General features: G+C 37.7%; 1 protein-coding gene across 18 annotated transcripts in view; it reads right to left on the minus strand.

Annotated features, from left to right (window-relative positions):
* Positions 1-18,163, minus strand: part of SYNE1 (spectrin repeat containing nuclear envelope protein 1) — a 294,381-nt gene that overhangs the window by 120,888 nt on the left and 155,330 nt on the right. For all 18 annotated transcript variants that reach the window (XM_042016475.1, XM_042016490.1, XM_042016480.1 and 15 more), the window contains 14 exons: positions 17,694-17,866; positions 16,687-16,840; positions 16,405-16,548; positions 14,083-14,247; positions 12,468-12,785; positions 11,547-11,702; positions 10,714-10,884; positions 9,682-10,008; positions 8,292-8,444; positions 6,826-6,993; positions 5,563-5,739; positions 4,572-4,718; positions 2,436-2,561; positions 794-970 (listed from right to left, as the gene is read on the minus strand). In XM_042016475.1, coding sequence (XP_041872409.1) covers positions 794-970; positions 2,436-2,561; positions 4,572-4,718; positions 5,563-5,739; positions 6,826-6,993; positions 8,292-8,444; positions 9,682-10,008; positions 10,714-10,884; positions 11,547-11,702; positions 12,468-12,785; positions 14,083-14,247; positions 16,405-16,548; positions 16,687-16,840; positions 17,694-17,866 — 2,556 coding nt within the window. The remainder of the gene's footprint in view (positions 1-793; positions 971-2,435; positions 2,562-4,571; positions 4,719-5,562; positions 5,740-6,825; positions 6,994-8,291; positions 8,445-9,681; positions 10,009-10,713; positions 10,885-11,546; positions 11,703-12,467; positions 12,786-14,082; positions 14,248-16,404; positions 16,549-16,686; positions 16,841-17,693; positions 17,867-18,163) is intronic.

Consider the following 18,163-nt stretch of genomic DNA (forward strand, 5'->3'; position numbering starts at 1 on the left):
CTAACAGTACAGAAGGTGTCTCCCTTTCATTATAATCCAAAGCTTCTGACTGAAAGAGTGAAGAAATAGAGACTCCTTCAGCTTTCTGTTCAGATTGTGCTGAGGCATCTTCAAAGGCTTTGACTTTGTTCCAAAGTGTGAGTAGAACAGACATGGAGAGGAAGTGCTAACTCTTGGCATACCAGAAAAGGAATACAAGCAAAGCCTAGACCAAAAATGCAAAACTCAAGTATATAATAATTTAATAAAGAATGATCTTTTTGTTAAGTTACTGGTTATGATGTATACAGAAGAGTCATAAAATGTCTCTCTTCTGGAATGAATAAGTCCTGAAGGCATTTGTCTCATTATTTAAATTGGATTTCTGCCATACCTTTTCTTAGAGATCAGCAACATCAAACAGTTTTGCTGACTAATTTTGAAATACTTCTAAACTATTCAGAAGTATAGAAATCAAAGAATTTAGCAAGCACAGTTTGCAAATCTTATCTTCAGGTCCACTGTGATCAGCATTTAGTCTACTCTAAAAGTGAAGGCAAATCAGACCAGTAGGCTGAAAATTGTCAATTATTTAAAAAACAAAGCCAGAAAAATACTATAGTGCAAATTTCTGCTCTCTGAATCACCCTGTAGTATCAATAAGGAAACACTCTTTCCTCTATCTTCTCTGCTCTTGCTTAGAGCATTTTAGCCAATATATGCAGTATGTGCACACAATATGAATCATAAAATAATATCAGCCGAAGGATGAACTTCTTCCTTACCTTCTGTTCTTAACCAAAAGACTCCTTACCTTAACCTGGAGCACCATATTCTGGGCAATATTTAGCTCCAACTCTGCCCGTCTCCTTTTTAAATTCTGTAGTTGTTGATCCGCATCCTGGAAATATATCCAGAGCTCAGCCTTCAATTGTTTGATCTCTTCCCAACCTTGAGACAAATACTGTGAGTGCATTATCTGTTGCTCAATCTAGAAGAAAAGAAATGAAAAGGAGTAGGAATGCTTTAATGCATCTATTTTTGGAGAATGGAGGATGAATACCATTCCTCCTCTGAGCACAATACTGTACTAAAGCAATTTCTGCACCAGATTCTGAAGGGGCTAATATTATCCACAAAAAGAGTCTTAACCTCCAAAAGTCACAAAAATTGTACCTATCAAAGGAAATCCATGTGGAAACAACAACAACAACAAAAGAAATTAATTATCATTCACCCTTGAGAGAAGCAAGTATGTTTATGAGTGTGTATTTCAATGTTCTCAGTCCTCTGTTAAAGCTTAAATTAATTGTATAATATACTGCATGCTAAGAATATTGTTAGAATGTAGACTACATAAAAGTTTCAATTAAACACTTCCTTTTAATTTGCTTAGCCCAGTTATTCTAACTATATGCCTCTACTAAAATGCCAATAAGAAGAATGCTTACCAGATCTGAGCCCGTCAATCCTCTTACACCAATAGTGACACAGCTGCTTTTGCTATAAATACAGCAGTCGGGTGTCTTTAAGGTTTAGACACTCAACCAGCTTAGTATATCTCAGCACTATACCATCTGTGATTTCTTAAAAATGTTTCACTGCTTTATATGTCAGAGGAGGATCTTAGTCTGATGTTTGGGATCTTTCTCAGCAATTCAGTACTTGGACTGCCATATTTTCATGGGTTGCTTGGATTTGTACAATTTGCTTTTCTGGTATGGAGTACTGTTACTGTATGTATCAGATTTTTACTCTTGTTAGAAGTAGTTTCAAAACTCTGGTTGTATATCTGTGTAAGAGAAACTAAATTTTTCATTCATTATGAGGAATGCTCATAATTCTTCTTTCCCACTAACTTAGGTTTATAGCTCTATTTTAAACCTAAGCATTAAGAGACTTTAGAACTTAAAATTGAGGAACACTTCTATAAATTAATATGCTGAAATAGATGCACTTTGATTCATTAATTGAACCAGCATAATTTTATGATGATTATTATATTAGTAATATATTAATATAGGTCAATATGAACATCAGTCTATTGTTGAATAAATAATAACAAGAAAATATGTGTCAGATTTAATAAAATACAGAGAAGATTCGACTGAATTGTGTTTTTTGAAACACATAACTTGAATCAGGTTTTCTACCACAGAATGTTATTTCTGTGGCTTTAGACCAACATCTTGTAACATTGCCTAAGTACCTTCAGAAACCTTAGTTGTGTGTCTTTGTATTAGTACCAGGATGACAGTGTATGAATTTAAAAATTAAAAAAAAAAAAGAAGCAGAAAGAGAAAACTATTTAACTATTTCTAAAGAAATACTTAGGATGAAAGTAAGATGACATTTCTTTAAACTATTACCCAATATGACCTTTTTAAAAGGGAACAGATCAAGGCAGTTAAAGCTCTAAATAGGATTAAAAGTGGGTTGTTGTGGTTATCTTGTACCGTTTGTTTAGTTTGTTGAATATCTGCTGCTGTGCTCTTCACTGTGGCATCTGACAGGTCACACATGGAGCACAGAAGATCCAAGTATGTATTGGCCTGCTCCTGCAGAGCTCGGAAGTGTTTAACCTGAGAGAAGACAACTCACAAATAAAACCTGTGACTGTGGAAATAATATCTTGTTTTATTACAATCATGCATTTTAGTATTTTTACTTTGCTTTATTATTTCCATAAAATTAAATGTGGGAATACATTATTTTTTTAGGTACGGCTGCTATGTTATAATTATGGAAAGGAATAATCCTTAGAATTTGATTATTATCCAATTACCAAAGCACTTAGACACATATGAATTAGCTAGCTTATTTCTTGGACAGAAACACACAGTCTCAACAAGGTGACTGACTTTCCCAATGTGAATGGGAAGCTGGGCTTTATGGGATTATCAAAGTGTCCTGTTCCTACAACTGTAACATTTTCCAGTGTCTGACAGATCATGAGAAATTCAGCTTAGTAGCACAATACACTTTCCCACACCTTCGGAAAACCTTCCAGCATCTCCAGTATCTGTGACTGGCAAGACTAGACAAGACATCATTAAGGGTTCTTGCTCTCAACATTGCCTGTAGGAGCTCACCTCTCCCTGTGAAGATTCTCCTTATCCTAAAATAACATTATTATATGATTGCTAACAAGCAGGGCAATAACATATCTTCTAAAGACCCAGGGAGGAGGGTGAGTGACCACCTAATGCAGAGGGCCAGCAGTAGGTCCTTGCAGGCAAAAAATTGAACTAAACAACAGTGCACCCTTTTGGCAAGCCCAAATGACTGTATTAGCAAGAATGCAGAGCACAAACTGTGGAAAGTGATTATTCTCCTGTGCTTACACTTGTCCAGCTGTCCCTGATGTACTTAGCCCAGTTTCCCTCTTCCCCATAAAAGAAACATGGGCAAATTGACCCAAGTCCAGCAAAGACCTGTGGGGATAAGGGGCAGTCCTATGCGGCATTTTGGCAGGTTTGAAGGAATTCTTCCTAAACAAGGGAAACCATTTTTCACTTTCACAGAACAGTCAAGCATAGGATCAGGTCCCTAATCCTCAGGGGTGGCTAGGGCCCTCAGCACACCAAAGGGCTCTGCAGCCTCTAACTCCTCCTCCTCGGGGTTTGGCTACCACCTCTTAGGGCCAGCCTTGACTCAGCCCAGAAAGGCAAAGCCCAAGAGCTCTGTCTAAGCTCAGTTCCTCACCTTCCTTCACCCACCTCTGAACCTCACCTGAGCTACACTACAGGTATATCTGTGCCTGGCTGATTCTCCCAGCCTTGCCTTGCTGCCCTGACCCACTGCCTTCACCTGGGACTGGCCTCATCCCTAAGGACTTGCCTGGTGACCATCAGCTGGGGGAATGACATCAGGGGGCCTGTGTTCACCTAACCTTTGAGCTGCAGTTCTGCACGTCATTGGGAAGGTGCTGCCCTGCTGGTCTCACCATGTCACACCCTGCTTCCCCTGCCCTTGCAGGTCTGTCATCTCTAGTATTTCAAGGTCTCTATTAAGCCAGATGATGGATGAGACAGCCCTGAATTCCAGCATTTTTAGTACCATGCCAGGTTAATTTAAAACCAAGTCACAAATCCAACGTAAAACACATTGTCACTAAGAACAATCAAGAAGCAATGAAAGCGTTCTCAATGGTCAGTGCGGGCTACAGGCAGTTCTATGCTCTTAGACTGAAAAATTGTTTTAATTGCCTGATAATTGACTCTGTGTCCATGGCACTGTGAAAACAGGTCTCATAAGGGACATAGTAGACAGATGAGCAACTGGACAAGCAGAAAGACACAACCCCTCTGCTAAACACATCTATGGAGTATCTGAGCAGATTTATCTCACAAGCCAACATTTTTCAGGTAACGTGTTTCTAAGCATTAAGCAGAGCTAGCAAAAGCCATCTTTGATTTTTCACCTACAGTTATTTTTCATTCCAGGTATTCCTTTTGAAGTTGGGAATGAACAATGAGGCTACACAGCTTTCTGAGAAGGCTAGAAAATATCTGATTTCTAGAAATTTAAATCTCTTATCTGAACTCACCTTATTAAGAATAACTGAGCTTTTTCAAGTGCTAAACTTTTACCTGTTTAACTGCATCTGCCAGGCTGAAAGGTGTCCAAGTAGTTGGCTTTAGCTCTGACTGCACTGTAGACAGCCAAGTCTGGCACTGTTGTAGAGTATCCTGATGATTAACATGCTTCTGGAGCTCATGTTCCAAAGTCTGGTACACCTAAACCAAACATTTTGTAAGTTTATCACATTTTCAAATACCACCATTGTGTCTCTTCTCCTTCCTTGAAAACTGCTGACAAAACAGAATTATTAAGACTGTGGATTTTTTAGCCCTTGTACATAAAAGTACCAAGGGCTGAAATCTCCTTAAGCTCTCACTGCACCTTGCTAACATGTGGAGAAGATGGACAATATTTAATACACAGCTTCTGAAAAGAAAAAATAAAGATGTAAATGAAGAGCATGCTCTCTTATTTCTGTATTCCTATCCAACATTCTTCCATTGACTTTGTGTAAGAATTTTTAAAATTTGTTTTTGGGTTTGTTTTGTTTAGTTTTTAGAGTTTGGTTTGGGGGGTTTTTTGGTTGTTTTTTTGACTGATGGCTTGATCTCCTAATTGGTTTAACAGAATGGCCCAGCTAGCTCTTCTTAACTGTATATTCTGGTTTTAATGAGAGAGATAGTATTTCCTAGCACACACTCGAGACCTGTTAATGTACGTATGCAAACTATCAACACTAAGACTGCAATTTGCTCCCTAGTTTTTGAAGTAGAAATAGTCTAATTTTTTTTGCTGCAGCTGCTCAGAAACTAGCGTAACATGAAGGTAGTGAGCATGTGGTATGATTAAGGTAAGAACTGACAGGCCACTACTTTTGCTGGTTGCAAGACAACATTTGGATCACAAGGAATTCAACTGTAGCACAGGAATTATTAAGTGCTCAGTAACCTGTAGGCTCAATTGAAATGAAAACAGTAGGAAGAATTTTATACCACTTAAAGAAATAACAATGCACTTTTTTCTTAAATGGCATAAAAAAATCTTTGAAAAAAGACTTACTCTTTGGGCTGTGCTACATATGGCAGAATAGCTGTCTCTTGTCCCCTGAAGATGGCTTTGTATATTTTGCTTAAATTTTGCTTGAAGATGTTCTGAGCATTGACTGATCAGGTAATCACCTTTACTCTTAAGGTTGCTCAAACGATCTTCAAATCCTGCAATTTCTTCCATGATAGCCTAAGAAAGAGATAAAATACTTTTGAAGTAATACGCAGTGGTGCACAATGTTATTTCTTCCTCCTTTGAACACTCTTCTTCAGATTTGGAAAAAAGTTTTCAGACAACGTGTATTTTCATAGTCAAGCTGTTGGACTGCATGCTCATTGTAAAGTCATTGTCAAAAGTCTTTCCACAGATATCCCCACAGAAACATCAGTAGCACTGTCATAATGTGTCAACACTCTCTGCTCACACCCCAAGACTACCCTTAATCTTCATTTGTTGCATGCTCTTCAGGGCTCCTCCAGCTTCTCTTGTGTCTAGTAATGCAAATTAAAGCTCTTGCTGAATCATATCTCATTCCATAAGCTCTTTCACAGCAGACAGTTCTTTCCACTGACTTTGGTGGAGCCAATATTTTATCTAAGGAGGTTACTTAAGGAATAACACACCAATCACACATAATTTAAAGAGTTCAGTATCTGCCATTGGAATCTCAGTTTCAGGTAGTGGTGGGTTGGATTTTGCTCTCACTAACAGCAACCATAACAATACTTTGAATAAAAGCAATGGAGAAAATGCTACAACCTAATAGAAGAACCTAGAATTAGAACAACCTAATAGAGGTCCCTCTAGTTTCTGCACTTTTTTCTCCATTGCTGTTTTATCAACCATGCCCAATTTGGTGATCACATTTCTAAAGTTCTTGTTAGCAGATCCATACCAAGAAAATTTTCAATGTAGTTTTTTTTTTTTTTTCTTCAGCCTTAAAAGTGCCAGAGAAAAAAATACCTCAAGAGTAAAATGACCCCAAACCAATTTTTGTGTTTCATTTCCTGGGAAGTCTGACATAGAAAAATCTGACACAGAATTCAGATCAGAGTACAACAAAGCTCTTTGTGTAAATGCAGTTTTAGACAAGAAACAATGCTAACAATGCTAGATTTGTTATCTGCCTTAATGACAGTGATGCTTATTTACACAGTTAGTGGTAAGAGAAATAAAATAGGTGAATGACAAATAGCTAGAGCTCTGAAGTGGAGCCAGAGAAGCAAAGAAGAAAAATTCTATTTTACAAAGGAAGATTACCAATAGCAAACCCACCTTGTGGTTAGCTAGTTGCTGAGTGACTATTTCAAGATTGTTGCTTTCCACGAGGTCAGGGCTGACCAATCTGCTGGACATATGTAATAACCATTTCTCCCCTTCTTGCAAATCACTATTGTAATCCTCATGTTCTTTTACTCTTATCTCTAAGGTTTCAACGTACGCCTGCAGGTACACAATAACCAAAATTAAATTTTCAGGTAATTACAAGACTTCAAAAAACCCCCCAAAAAGCCAAAACCCACCAAGAACTTGAAAGCATAATAAGAATTATCATCTAAATTCATATTCCTGCGAGGGACTCTCATGTAAATAGACTGTAAAGGAAGACATCGAAAGGGATTATTTCTGTGAATAAATTTCTGTGAATCATTAGCTCTGTGGTACTGAGTGGTATTTTCACTCCAGCTGAAATACCATACTTTGAAGACTGAGGAAAACACTGAGAAAATGAATAGTGTCAACTTGACTTTAAGTTCACTTAGAGTTACTACACAGTCTTTGAGAGACTGCACTTGACCCACCAAATGCTATGGCTGGGACCCTGCTGCTTACAGCCTTTGAGTGTACATACTGCCCGTGTCTGCAGTAGGCAAATTAAGAATGTACACACTGAGTTAGAAAGTATTTATTCTTTTCAGGAAGATTCTCTAAATTTAAGCCATAGATATTATATCCAATGCAATGGATTTCACTTCTGTAGTACAGATTGGAGGCGTGTCTTTAAACTAAAAATTAACCTTGAAAAAAATAAAATCATATCCTATTTCTAGATGGATTGGTAATTAAAGGTGCCTAGGTCAAACATAAATACTAACATGGTTTGCAGAGCTTATCCTTGTTAGGAATACAACCTATTAAAAGCTTTAGGTATAATCATACTTTAGGATGCATTTAGAAGCATTAGACCTTTCAAAGTACTACATACATATGGACTAATGAATCAATGTTAATTAATAATGCCGTTGCTGAATTAAATTCTATCTGTCTTGCAGGTTATTTTCTCCAGTGCCTTTTATTCAACAACTAAACTAAACAGTGTTTGTGGAAGATCAAGCAGAAACAAGAGAGAGCACAATCTGAGGGCATCTGCCCCTTCAAGAAATAATGTATTTAGAATTCTATTAAATGCTTTTAAAAAAAAGTAACAATAATACAGATTAGTCACTGATACATATCCCTTTAGTGCTACAAAAGACAAAGACTTCATCTGCCACACTCAAAATTCATTTCAGCTGTTCTGGTTAGATTCATTTAGGTGCTTTTTTCCACATTCGAAAATTGCCTGTCACTGCTGCCCCCCCTCCAAAAGAAAACCAAAAAAACCCCAACAAAACACCAGAAGTGATTAAAGGTAGCTGGTTCTTTGTACAGACAAGATAGCATGAAATAAATAGTTAAATTCCTAAAGAGTGGTAAAAATATAGCAAGTTGGAAGAAGCCCGAGTTTTCTTCCTTTTTACCTTCGTTTTGCTGCAGAGTTCCTGGTAATTGCTCTGAAGGTCTTGAATGTTGTTCTTTAGAGTCACATCATTCACCAGATCACAAAGTCCCTCTCCCTTTTCCATTACTGACTTTATTGAGGGCTCATGAGACAGAACAGTCTGTTGTATGGACTACAATGCAAGCAAGAATTAAGATGTATCTACCAGTCACTGGAGATTATTTCACTAACTTCCCTTTGATCTGCTGCAGAGCCTTCTACCATGGTATCATCCTTTCCGGATAGGAAGAACTTTGTTTACCAATGCAGGATTCTGTTTCTCAGCCCTACCCTGAAACAACAACTTTGCATGCATCTAAAAACAACTGCTCCTTTTGTGAGTGGCTACTAGCATGGCTGACAGTCTGGAGCTGGTGAACCAAATGGAGTTCATATGTATGAAGGGGCCAGTGCTAGGGATAAAATTTGTTCAGAGGAACAAATTATGAAAATAGGTGCAAAAGTATCACCAAAGCCATCCCCTCAGTGAGATGGTGTGCAATGAATGCCTAGCACTGTGCTCTCAAGAGTGCAACTCCCCAGACATGCAGAAAGCAAGCACACAGCTGTGACATACAACTTTAAGTAGGGAAGCTGGCGAGGGGTGGGAAGCTAAAGTGGGAAGCTTTAGTGAGAAAGCCTTGAAGCTATGTAGCTACTGTAGCTCAGCGTTAACCAAACTGTTTGTTTGTTAGCAACATTTTTTTAGCCACAAATGTAAAGCACAGCACTACATGACCTCCTATGAGGAGAGTTAACTCCACCTCAGCCAGACCCAGTACACATTTCATGAAACATCTATAATCCTGGAGTATTTTACAAAAACATCATTAGAAGAAGAAAAGGGGTTTGTTGGCAAATGTTCTACTCATTTTTGTGATGGGAATATAACCCCAAACACTTCATGAAAATCCTAATTAAAAACATAGGAGGTCATAGCAGCTGACTGGCTTGGATATCAGTTGAGCTGGGACACTCAGCTTTAACCAGAAAGCTGATTAAGTCAATGTAAACAGTGACAATGTCTGAAGTCAAGAAAGACTGACTGATTTCTATGTTCACTTCAATTGCAATCAACTCTGTTGAGATCAATGCAAATACTCATGTGTACGCATAAAAGAATTTTGCACCATTACAGAAAAATTTCAGATATGGAAGCCTTTGTAGGATGTTCACATTTCAAATCCAGGGTCTAAGTCTGATTTTTAGAGGTAGGTATCATGCATGTTTTCCTTGATGTTGATTGGGACATACAGATCAGAAACATCTCATGTACCTACTGAAGAAACTTGGATACCTGATCAGAGGATTTATTGAGAATCACTAGACTAAAATAAATTCAACAGTACAATGAGATAATCCCTTTTTACCTTGTATTTGGACAATTGTGCCTTCTTCTCATAGAGTTCACTCTTTGGCTCCACAGGAGCATGTAAGATGGCTTGGTACTCCGTGACCCACTGAGTCTGTGCCTTATACTTGTCTGTGAACTCCTTTACCAGCTGAAGACACTTCTCTGAAGTCATGTGCTCTTTTCTGATGGAACCAGCCAGCTCTTCAAGCTGTTCCACATGATCTCCAGTTTCTTTTCTTAACTGATCAACTTCATTTTCTTCCATGTATTTTATAGCTCGCTCCCCCTTCTCACGGGCTGATTTCAGTAAACTGTGGCCTATGTCCATATCACTCAACAGCAGCTGTGAAGGAAGTGTTGGTTAACAGAAAATGTATGAAAACTCTTGCCTTTTTTTAACTTTGCTACCGACACAAGGAATTGCTAGGGAAAACAAGTGGACTTTTCAGTACTAAATTGCCTGGAGTTAAGGTGTGTCAAGTGAGAAGGAAGCAGATATAGCTAATATTTCTGCTCTGCTCTGGGCTTGTGAATTTAAACAGAGAAACTGAGGGCTCCCAGGAGAGGATCTGTACTCCACAGATGAAAGCTTTTGCTTAGTATATTATATTTAAGCTGCTTAAGCTGCAGGACATACAAGAAGCTCATCTACAACTTTTGAGATGAAACATGAGTTTTACTACAGTTTCAATGAAGAGAAATAGGAAGCACTCCTTGCCACAGTGCACAGAAAATATACAGTGCACAAGAAAATATACTTGAAGGGAATCTGGGATATGGGAATTTATTTTAAGTTTTAACCTAACATAAAACAGATACAAGCATGCCTAATGGAAAGATGAGAATGTATTATTTCGGCCTATTTATAATTTCAACAGCCAAACTGTGATCTAATGAGACAAGAGAACAGAAAGTTCCATACTGTGTGGTCTTGTCCCATTATCTTCTCTGGGCAAGGTAAAGGCAGAATCTTGAGAAGCAGATGTATGTTAAAATACAGCCTCCTTTTTGTGAACAGAAACAAAAATTGCATTTAAGAAAGCTGTACCTCTAGTTTCTGAACTTTTTTCTCCATTGCTGTTTTATCAACCACGTCAAATTTGGTGATTACATTTTTGAAGTTCTTGTTAGTAGCTCCATACCAATTTGTGTAAGCACTAAAAGACAATTCTGACTCCTCCATACAGCGTATTTCTTCTTCCAGAAACTTTACTTGCTCCTTTAAACAAATACGAAGGGTAGGGGGAAGAAACAAGAACCACCCAGATGTTTATCATTGCTATTGGTTTAAGATAAAAATAAATTTCTATTTATTAATAAAATCCATTATACAAAGAAAAAACATACAGGCTTTGAGTTCTTCCATAAATAGTGGATAACTGTTACACGGCTCTTGTCAGGATGTACATATGGCAATCACCAACGTCAAAACTGAGCTAAAACTAAACACTGAAAATGTACTCACATTTTGAACTTTGAATCATGATTTGTGATTACAGTACCATGAGGCAACTACTACTTAAAGTAACCTGAAGACTGCACCTTACCAAATCAAATTTTCCCCGTACTAATGTGTATCAGTGGCAATCTGAAAACATTTCTACAGAGGTCAATTAGCATTCAAGCATACTTTATTCTGAATTTCTCTCCTGAAACTATCAAAAAAGATAATGACAGGGCATTTTACTTCATTATCCTAATTATGTTTCTGTAGTAAGTTTAATCCAATGAAACCTACATGTATGTACACATATGAATGTTATATGATTGAGTCTACAATAATTAATAAACTCTGATTAAGTCTAATCACAAAAGCCTGTTTGTATTTGCTTCATTACTTGCAATTTATGATGTTACAATGAATTAATCTTCATTACTTACCAAGACATGAAGAAGAAGAGTTTGGTAGCGAGATGTAAGCTGTGTAGCCTGACTTCCCATTCTACTTGCAGTGAGATTTTCCTCTAGTATTTGCTGAGCCAATACCCCAACTTCCTCTACATCATCTTTGTAGATTGTAATGTCTTCATGCCACTTCTATGGGAAAGAAATTATCAAACTTATACGACTGATTCAAACATCTTAAACTAACAGGGATTTTAATTGCAACTTAGTCGGGAAATCATTGAGAAGGAAAAACAAATACATGGCTGTAAATATTCATTTACAACTGGAAAATAAAACAGAATCTGATGAAGGTTAATATAAAAAATATGCTGGAAAGATTCTCATCCCAAATGGACTGCATTTCATTACAACAGATTCAATACTTTTTGTATTTTTTCCCCCTCCAAAAATAATAATAGAAATGCAATCTGGACTTCCTATAGATTTCACCTGAAGTTTTAAAGATGACTATAAAGTGTAAGCCAGAATTCTTCAAATCTGCTTCCTGTGTTTATTCAGAACCATGTCTTCCCCTTGCAGTGACTAAAGGAGAATTATTACATCAACACAGTGGAGACTTCATAACACAACTGGTCACATTTTATTCTTGTTACCCTATTAATTCTTTTCCATTCCAGTGCCTATCTTTGTACTCAGTTACATCTTCCCACACTAAAGACCATTTGAATTACAGATCTCCCTGCAAGATTTCAACACTGGTATAGCCATACCTCCACCAGTAAAATGGGAGGACCCTCAATCCAGAAGGCACAAAGCTCTCTTGGATCCATCATTTTAGTCACCACCTCAGAATAAACTGAAAAGCTTGCTCTCATTTTCACAGCACAACCAGGAATTGACATGGAAGCCTCACATACTATTTTGTTTAAGGAATGCCTTAACTATATTCTTTACCTTCATTTGTTGAAGCTGCATTTCCTTTGTTGCTCTACCAGACCTCCTCCCAGTCCTGACAGCAACTTTCTCCTCCAGGTTTGTTAACCAGTCATTAACCTTTTGAAATTTTTTCTCCATTAATCTCAGTTTGCTCACAGTGGCATTTAATTGGCTTCTTGCTTCAGAAAGCCTGTGCTGATAAACTTGCCAATCCTGCCGTAAGGATTCCAGGGCTCTGTCTTCTATCTGGGGAATACCCCAGGGAATCACCTCCTCTCTGGCATGGACAGCAGCATTCAATAATGCTTGTCCCTCTGCACAGTGGACCTGCAGCTCCTGTAAAGGCAGAGGCACAGTTACATACCCAACACCGACAACTTTCATTCATACATGGCAAAAACCCCCTTGGTTCCTCTGATGACAGCTGGGCATTCCCTTTAATTATCTATGGTTAAACATATATTGAGAGTCTTTCCTCTGATAACACCAATGACAGCATGCTCACTTACAAAGCACACCAAGTATCACAGTTATTGACAACTGAACTGCAGAAAATTATTGACAAAGCATGCAATAAATTCTCTGCTCTCCTGCCAAGTTTATCAGTTCTGAAACAACAGCTGCCTGAGCCAGCATGGGATGGATGCAATCCATTCACCATAAATTCAGCACGAATTCAAAACTTCCCAGATGTGGCAAACAGACTGTAAGACTGATTCTAAAATTGAATCTCTTTAGAAACAGAGGTTTCAATCTTATAAAATAAACAAACCTATTTATTTTTACATGTGTTTGGGACAAACACTCCAGACTAATTTTTGATATCCTCTTCTGGACATGTATGGCATTTTCATGCTTATTAGCACTTAATCAGAAAGTACAAAGTGATTCAGTCTGATTAGAAAACATAACAAGGAAATTACCTTAACAAAACACAGTTGTGTTTCATCTCAGATTTCATTTGAGATACGTATCCAGATTTTCAAAATGGCTTTTTTAAAGTAACTACAATAAGCAGAAATATATGCAGAGGCCCTGATCATACAAAGACCTCCTCAGTATCCTGAATAAGGTCATAAACATTTCATATCTCAAGTACAGACTTTGTGCTCCTTCAACAACAGGTATTAAAGCATTTTAAGTCAGCTTAAGATAATAACTGGGGAATTACTGAAGTACTACAGGTTCACTTTTCGCTGTCAGTGAAGTGATTCAGTGGTAGTCTTCCCACCTTGCTATGGGAGCCAGCCTACATGGCTGGAACTGCCTGAAAGTAGGTGCATCTGCACTGTGAGCAGAAAAAGATGGAACACCAATGAAAATACTTTTCATATTTTATGAAACACACAGGAAAGAGATAGACCAGTATCTAACACAAAATCAATACCTGCAAGAAAGGATTAGCATACCTGGAGATTTTGTTCAAGGCCTGACACTTCTTTCCAACAATATTTCCACTACCTTTACTGGAACCACTTTTGAGCAAGAAGATGTTAATATATAATGCAATTCCAAGTTGTTCTCAACACAATTTTTGTCTGGCAGTAAATGTTATTCTGTTATTTTACAATTAGGATTGATTTTCTTTTTTCTTTTCCTTTTTTTTTTTCTTAGGGTGTCACATATTATGTACCTGTAAATCTCGGAGTGTTGCCTCCTGTTCCTGGGAATCACCATCAATATGTGATAAACAGTCCAGTTTTTCCTGTTCCTTCTCCAGCCATACTTCAAAAGCCTTCAAATTTCTTTGGTACTCTTGGTGTAAGGTAAGCAGTCCTTCAGCTTTTGTTACAGCCTCCTGCATGTTAAAATATTTACAGATATGTATACATAAGTTGGTGTACTGTCAAATCAAGAAAACATAAACCCCAGCCATCCCTCAAGGGGAAGAGTTTGTATCTGATGCTGAATTTTCCAAGAATTCAAGAGTCCTTGGATTCTGAAGATGGCTTAATCAATTACAGGGAAAAGAGGGAGCACATATAAGGGTAAAGATCCTTATCCTAAAAGGTTCTTCATGTAAGTTTGTGACTTCTTGATTTTTATAGCAATTTAATTTAACTTTGCTGAAGTGATTAATAAGCATATGAGCTGAGAGACTGCATTTTTTTCTTTGCATGACTTTTTTTTTTTGTAAATGGAATTGGAATCTCCTGTTAGGAGTATCTACTATCTTAGGTTTGATATTTGCAGACAGTACCTACAGAGCACAGTAAAAAACAGACTACAAATCTGTGTACATACACAGGTGAGCAAGTTACAATAATTTTGCGACCCAGCACTAAAATATTACCATACCTGAAGTACAGAAGGAAAAGTGTCCTATATTAGCACAAGATTAGTCTTAGTAAGTGCGAGAAAAATATACTATATGCAATTCACATCCTCTAAGACATGATGGGAATGGGGTATCAAGTTCTGATGGAGACAGGCTGCATCTGAGAGCAGCAGGCTCATAAAATGACAAACACTTTAATAAATCTATGAACTTACTGTCTGCTTTACCTTTTATTTCTAACAGGTCTGTCTAGTGGGAGAAAGGAGGAAAACAGGAGTTTTATCACATTTTTTACAAGGCCTGTCCATGCCCAGAAGCGGGAAGGGGGAAAGAGAGACCAGTTTTCTTGCCTCCCAACAGAGGCTTAGGGAATTATAAGCCTTGGGCTGCTCAGATGTGGGCTATAAACCCTTGAGGAAACTTGTCAGGTTTCCTGCCTGGCCAAAGGATTAGTAAAAGATTTGAGCATTTCTTACTTTCCAGCTACTTGCTTTGAACTTTGACTTTCTAAGGGTTGGTTGCACTCTTGACACTTAACACCATCACCACAGCTGGGAATAGGGAAGACCAGTTATCTGGGCTATTAGGTGGAAGAGAAAGAAGGAATGCTTCTTGCTACGTGGGAAAAGAGGTACAGAACTCTTGCCTCTGTGAGCCACCATCCATTTCTTATTGTTCCCATGTTGTTGCTCAGCCTGAGCAATATAGGCAGCCTGGATAGCTTTGTGCAGCAGAAAAAGGTAAAGGCTAGAGAATCCCCATGCTAACAGGAATAGCAGGTATTTACCAGCACTTTCCAGGACTTATGTATCTCTCCAGCAAACCTGATCAATTTTATTCACACAAGGTCAAAAGAAAGAGCAGAGCATTTTTTGCAGTTGTGGAAGAGAGGTCCACAAAACAGTGAATCACTTAGGTGTTCGAAAAACTGAATTTTGGCTGAATTTTGAATTTTGTCATTCTACATGACAAAGGCATCACTGAGACAACAAAATTAAATTTTACTACACTGTTGTCCTGAAGAAAAGTTGGCTGTCTGAGCATGCATTAGGCATTATTTAATTATCACAGAAGTACTTGGGTTAACTGGAGACAATCGCCTAGCTTTAAATCTATCGACAGGGCTTTTATTATTTATTTTTTACCTTATATCTTACCCTAAACCCCATCCCGATCTTTATCTATGTCTTAATCTTTTCCAGATACACAATATCAATATTTATCAGTAAAGGTATTACTTACCACACTTGTGTCATTACAGTCAGTCTTGCTAATAAGGTTTGTGTTCAATAATAAAATCTCTGTAGCTGTCAGCCATTTGTGAATCACACAACTGACTGGTAAAATTTATTACAAACATACACTTATGGAAATCAAAGGTTCAAGGGTTTTTTCAATTTTTCAGTCACAATAGGTAAAATTATATCTGTGCTGAAGTCAGTGAACCATTTGACATGGAGTTCCTCAGACTATTCTGATATTTAGAACCCTTCTGCAAAGATCTGAAGCTCAGTACAGAAAGACAAATATATTAATCACCCTAGCAGGTTTCTGTTACATTAAGTTACAGCTGTCCCCAAACTCTTAATCCTCACTGAACTATAAAATAAATGATTAGTGGAAAGACTTTTTCCTTGTTGCCAACTAAACAAGGAGTGCTATGAAGAAAAACTGTACCTTTGTTCTTTCTTTGAGGAACTTGTACCTCTCCTGAAGGTCTTGGAGCTCAAGCTGAGCAATGTAATGCTCAGCCATCCCTTTTCCTTTCACTTCAATTGTCTCCAACAGGCTGTTATAACTCAACACCTCTTCATTGAGTAGCTGCAAAATAGAAAGAGAAGAACACAGAAAGGCCACCATTAAAAGAATACCACAGATTAATCTTGCAGTTACACAGCTTTTTTTACTGCCTAGAAGGTGTTATGGACTTGTTGATGGTTTGTGGTAGATCAAACACACCTTTGCTTTGCTGACAGCAGCTGTTTTTTCCCTCAGTTCAGCATACTGCCTTTCAGAAGCATTCACACTTGCTTCTACTTTTTCCATCCATCTGGAAAACTGATTAACATCTTCCTGGTAACTTGTCCATTTGGAGAGAGCTCCTTCCAGTTGACTGTAATTAAAAGATAGATATTTTTTGTGATATTGGAAGTTCCCATGCTATTTAAGCAGTAAGATATACTAATACACAGATATGCTAGACTATATTTATGAGAGAGATATATCACAAGCTAAGCAGTCTGTTAAAATCCTACAGGTTTTAACTAGGAGCACTCTTTGACTAATAAAGAGAAATAAAGTTTTCCAAACCTGAAATATTAAGTAGATCTGTAATTTATGTAGCTAGCTGACACATTCTAAGTTCAGTAAATAAATTGCAACTGAAAGCATAAGACCCAGGATCAGAAATTTTCTCCCCCTTTGCATACAGGCAAAAGTTGCTGCATTCTAATGTTTAATTACCTTTGTTTCTTTAACTTGAAATATTTGCAACTATTGATGCTCCACCAAAAAAGTCTCCATTTTTTCCTTTATATTTCTTTATTCTATCACTAGGAGCAGCACTACTAGACACTGTGATTACAGTATGTTCTTTGGAATGCTAGCAAGTGGAAAACCAGACATGATCTTGATAGAGCAACCACTAATGTCCACGACAAGATCTTCTCATTTCTGAGAAGGTTTCAAAGCATCGAGTGCAACACAAAGTAAAATATTCAAGATTATGAACACATGGAATCCAGTTTTAAGAGTAAATTGACAATGTGTTAATTAAGCTTAGATCCCTCACAGTTTCCTCCCCCTCTTCTACTTCAAATGAATATATCACAATCTCTAGACCCGAAGTGTTTGGCCTATACAATCATTTTACACGAATTTGACTCCTGTAGTAATAAAATTACTTTTCAAAAGTTTTGACAGTGCTTTGCTACTAAGCATCATTCTGTACCTCATGCCCTTTTTACCTCTTGCACTGGATACAAGCAGACAGAAGAGAAGCCCAGCTGTCCTTCAGATTTTGCAATTGGCCTTCAATCACTGGTACTCCCTCCAGAGAAGTATTTTGCAGAACAGATTCTCCTCTTGTCAGAACAATTTTCATTTGGACTTCTTTTTCTTGTTTCACTGCTAGCAGGCCCTAAGAAGCAAGTGGATATATCTTATCATTAACTGGGCATGACTATTCTAACTGGCTTTAATGGAACATGACCTGATCATATTTAGCAGCTCGTAGCCAATAGGAAGACGGACAGTGTGGTTCACAGCCGGGCTTCACAAACAAAACTGACTTTCAGTGGGTAGGTTCAGGCTCTTAAAAGACCCCTCAGTTAACAGGGAAGTTTTCATGGAATCTGTGCAGGTACTTAGAGTGTATCAGAGAAGGTACTTTTCAGTGGAAAGGCTGATACTCCAAAGGAAATGTCACTTAGATGGA

The sequence above is a fragment of the Corvus kubaryi genome, unplaced genomic scaffold (genome assembly GCF_017639235.1).
Source record: "Corvus kubaryi isolate FWS band 111438036 unplaced genomic scaffold, C.kubaryi_AGA036_p1.0 split3-73, whole genome shotgun sequence".
Lineage (NCBI taxonomy): Eukaryota > Metazoa > Chordata > Aves > Passeriformes > Corvidae > Corvus > Corvus kubaryi.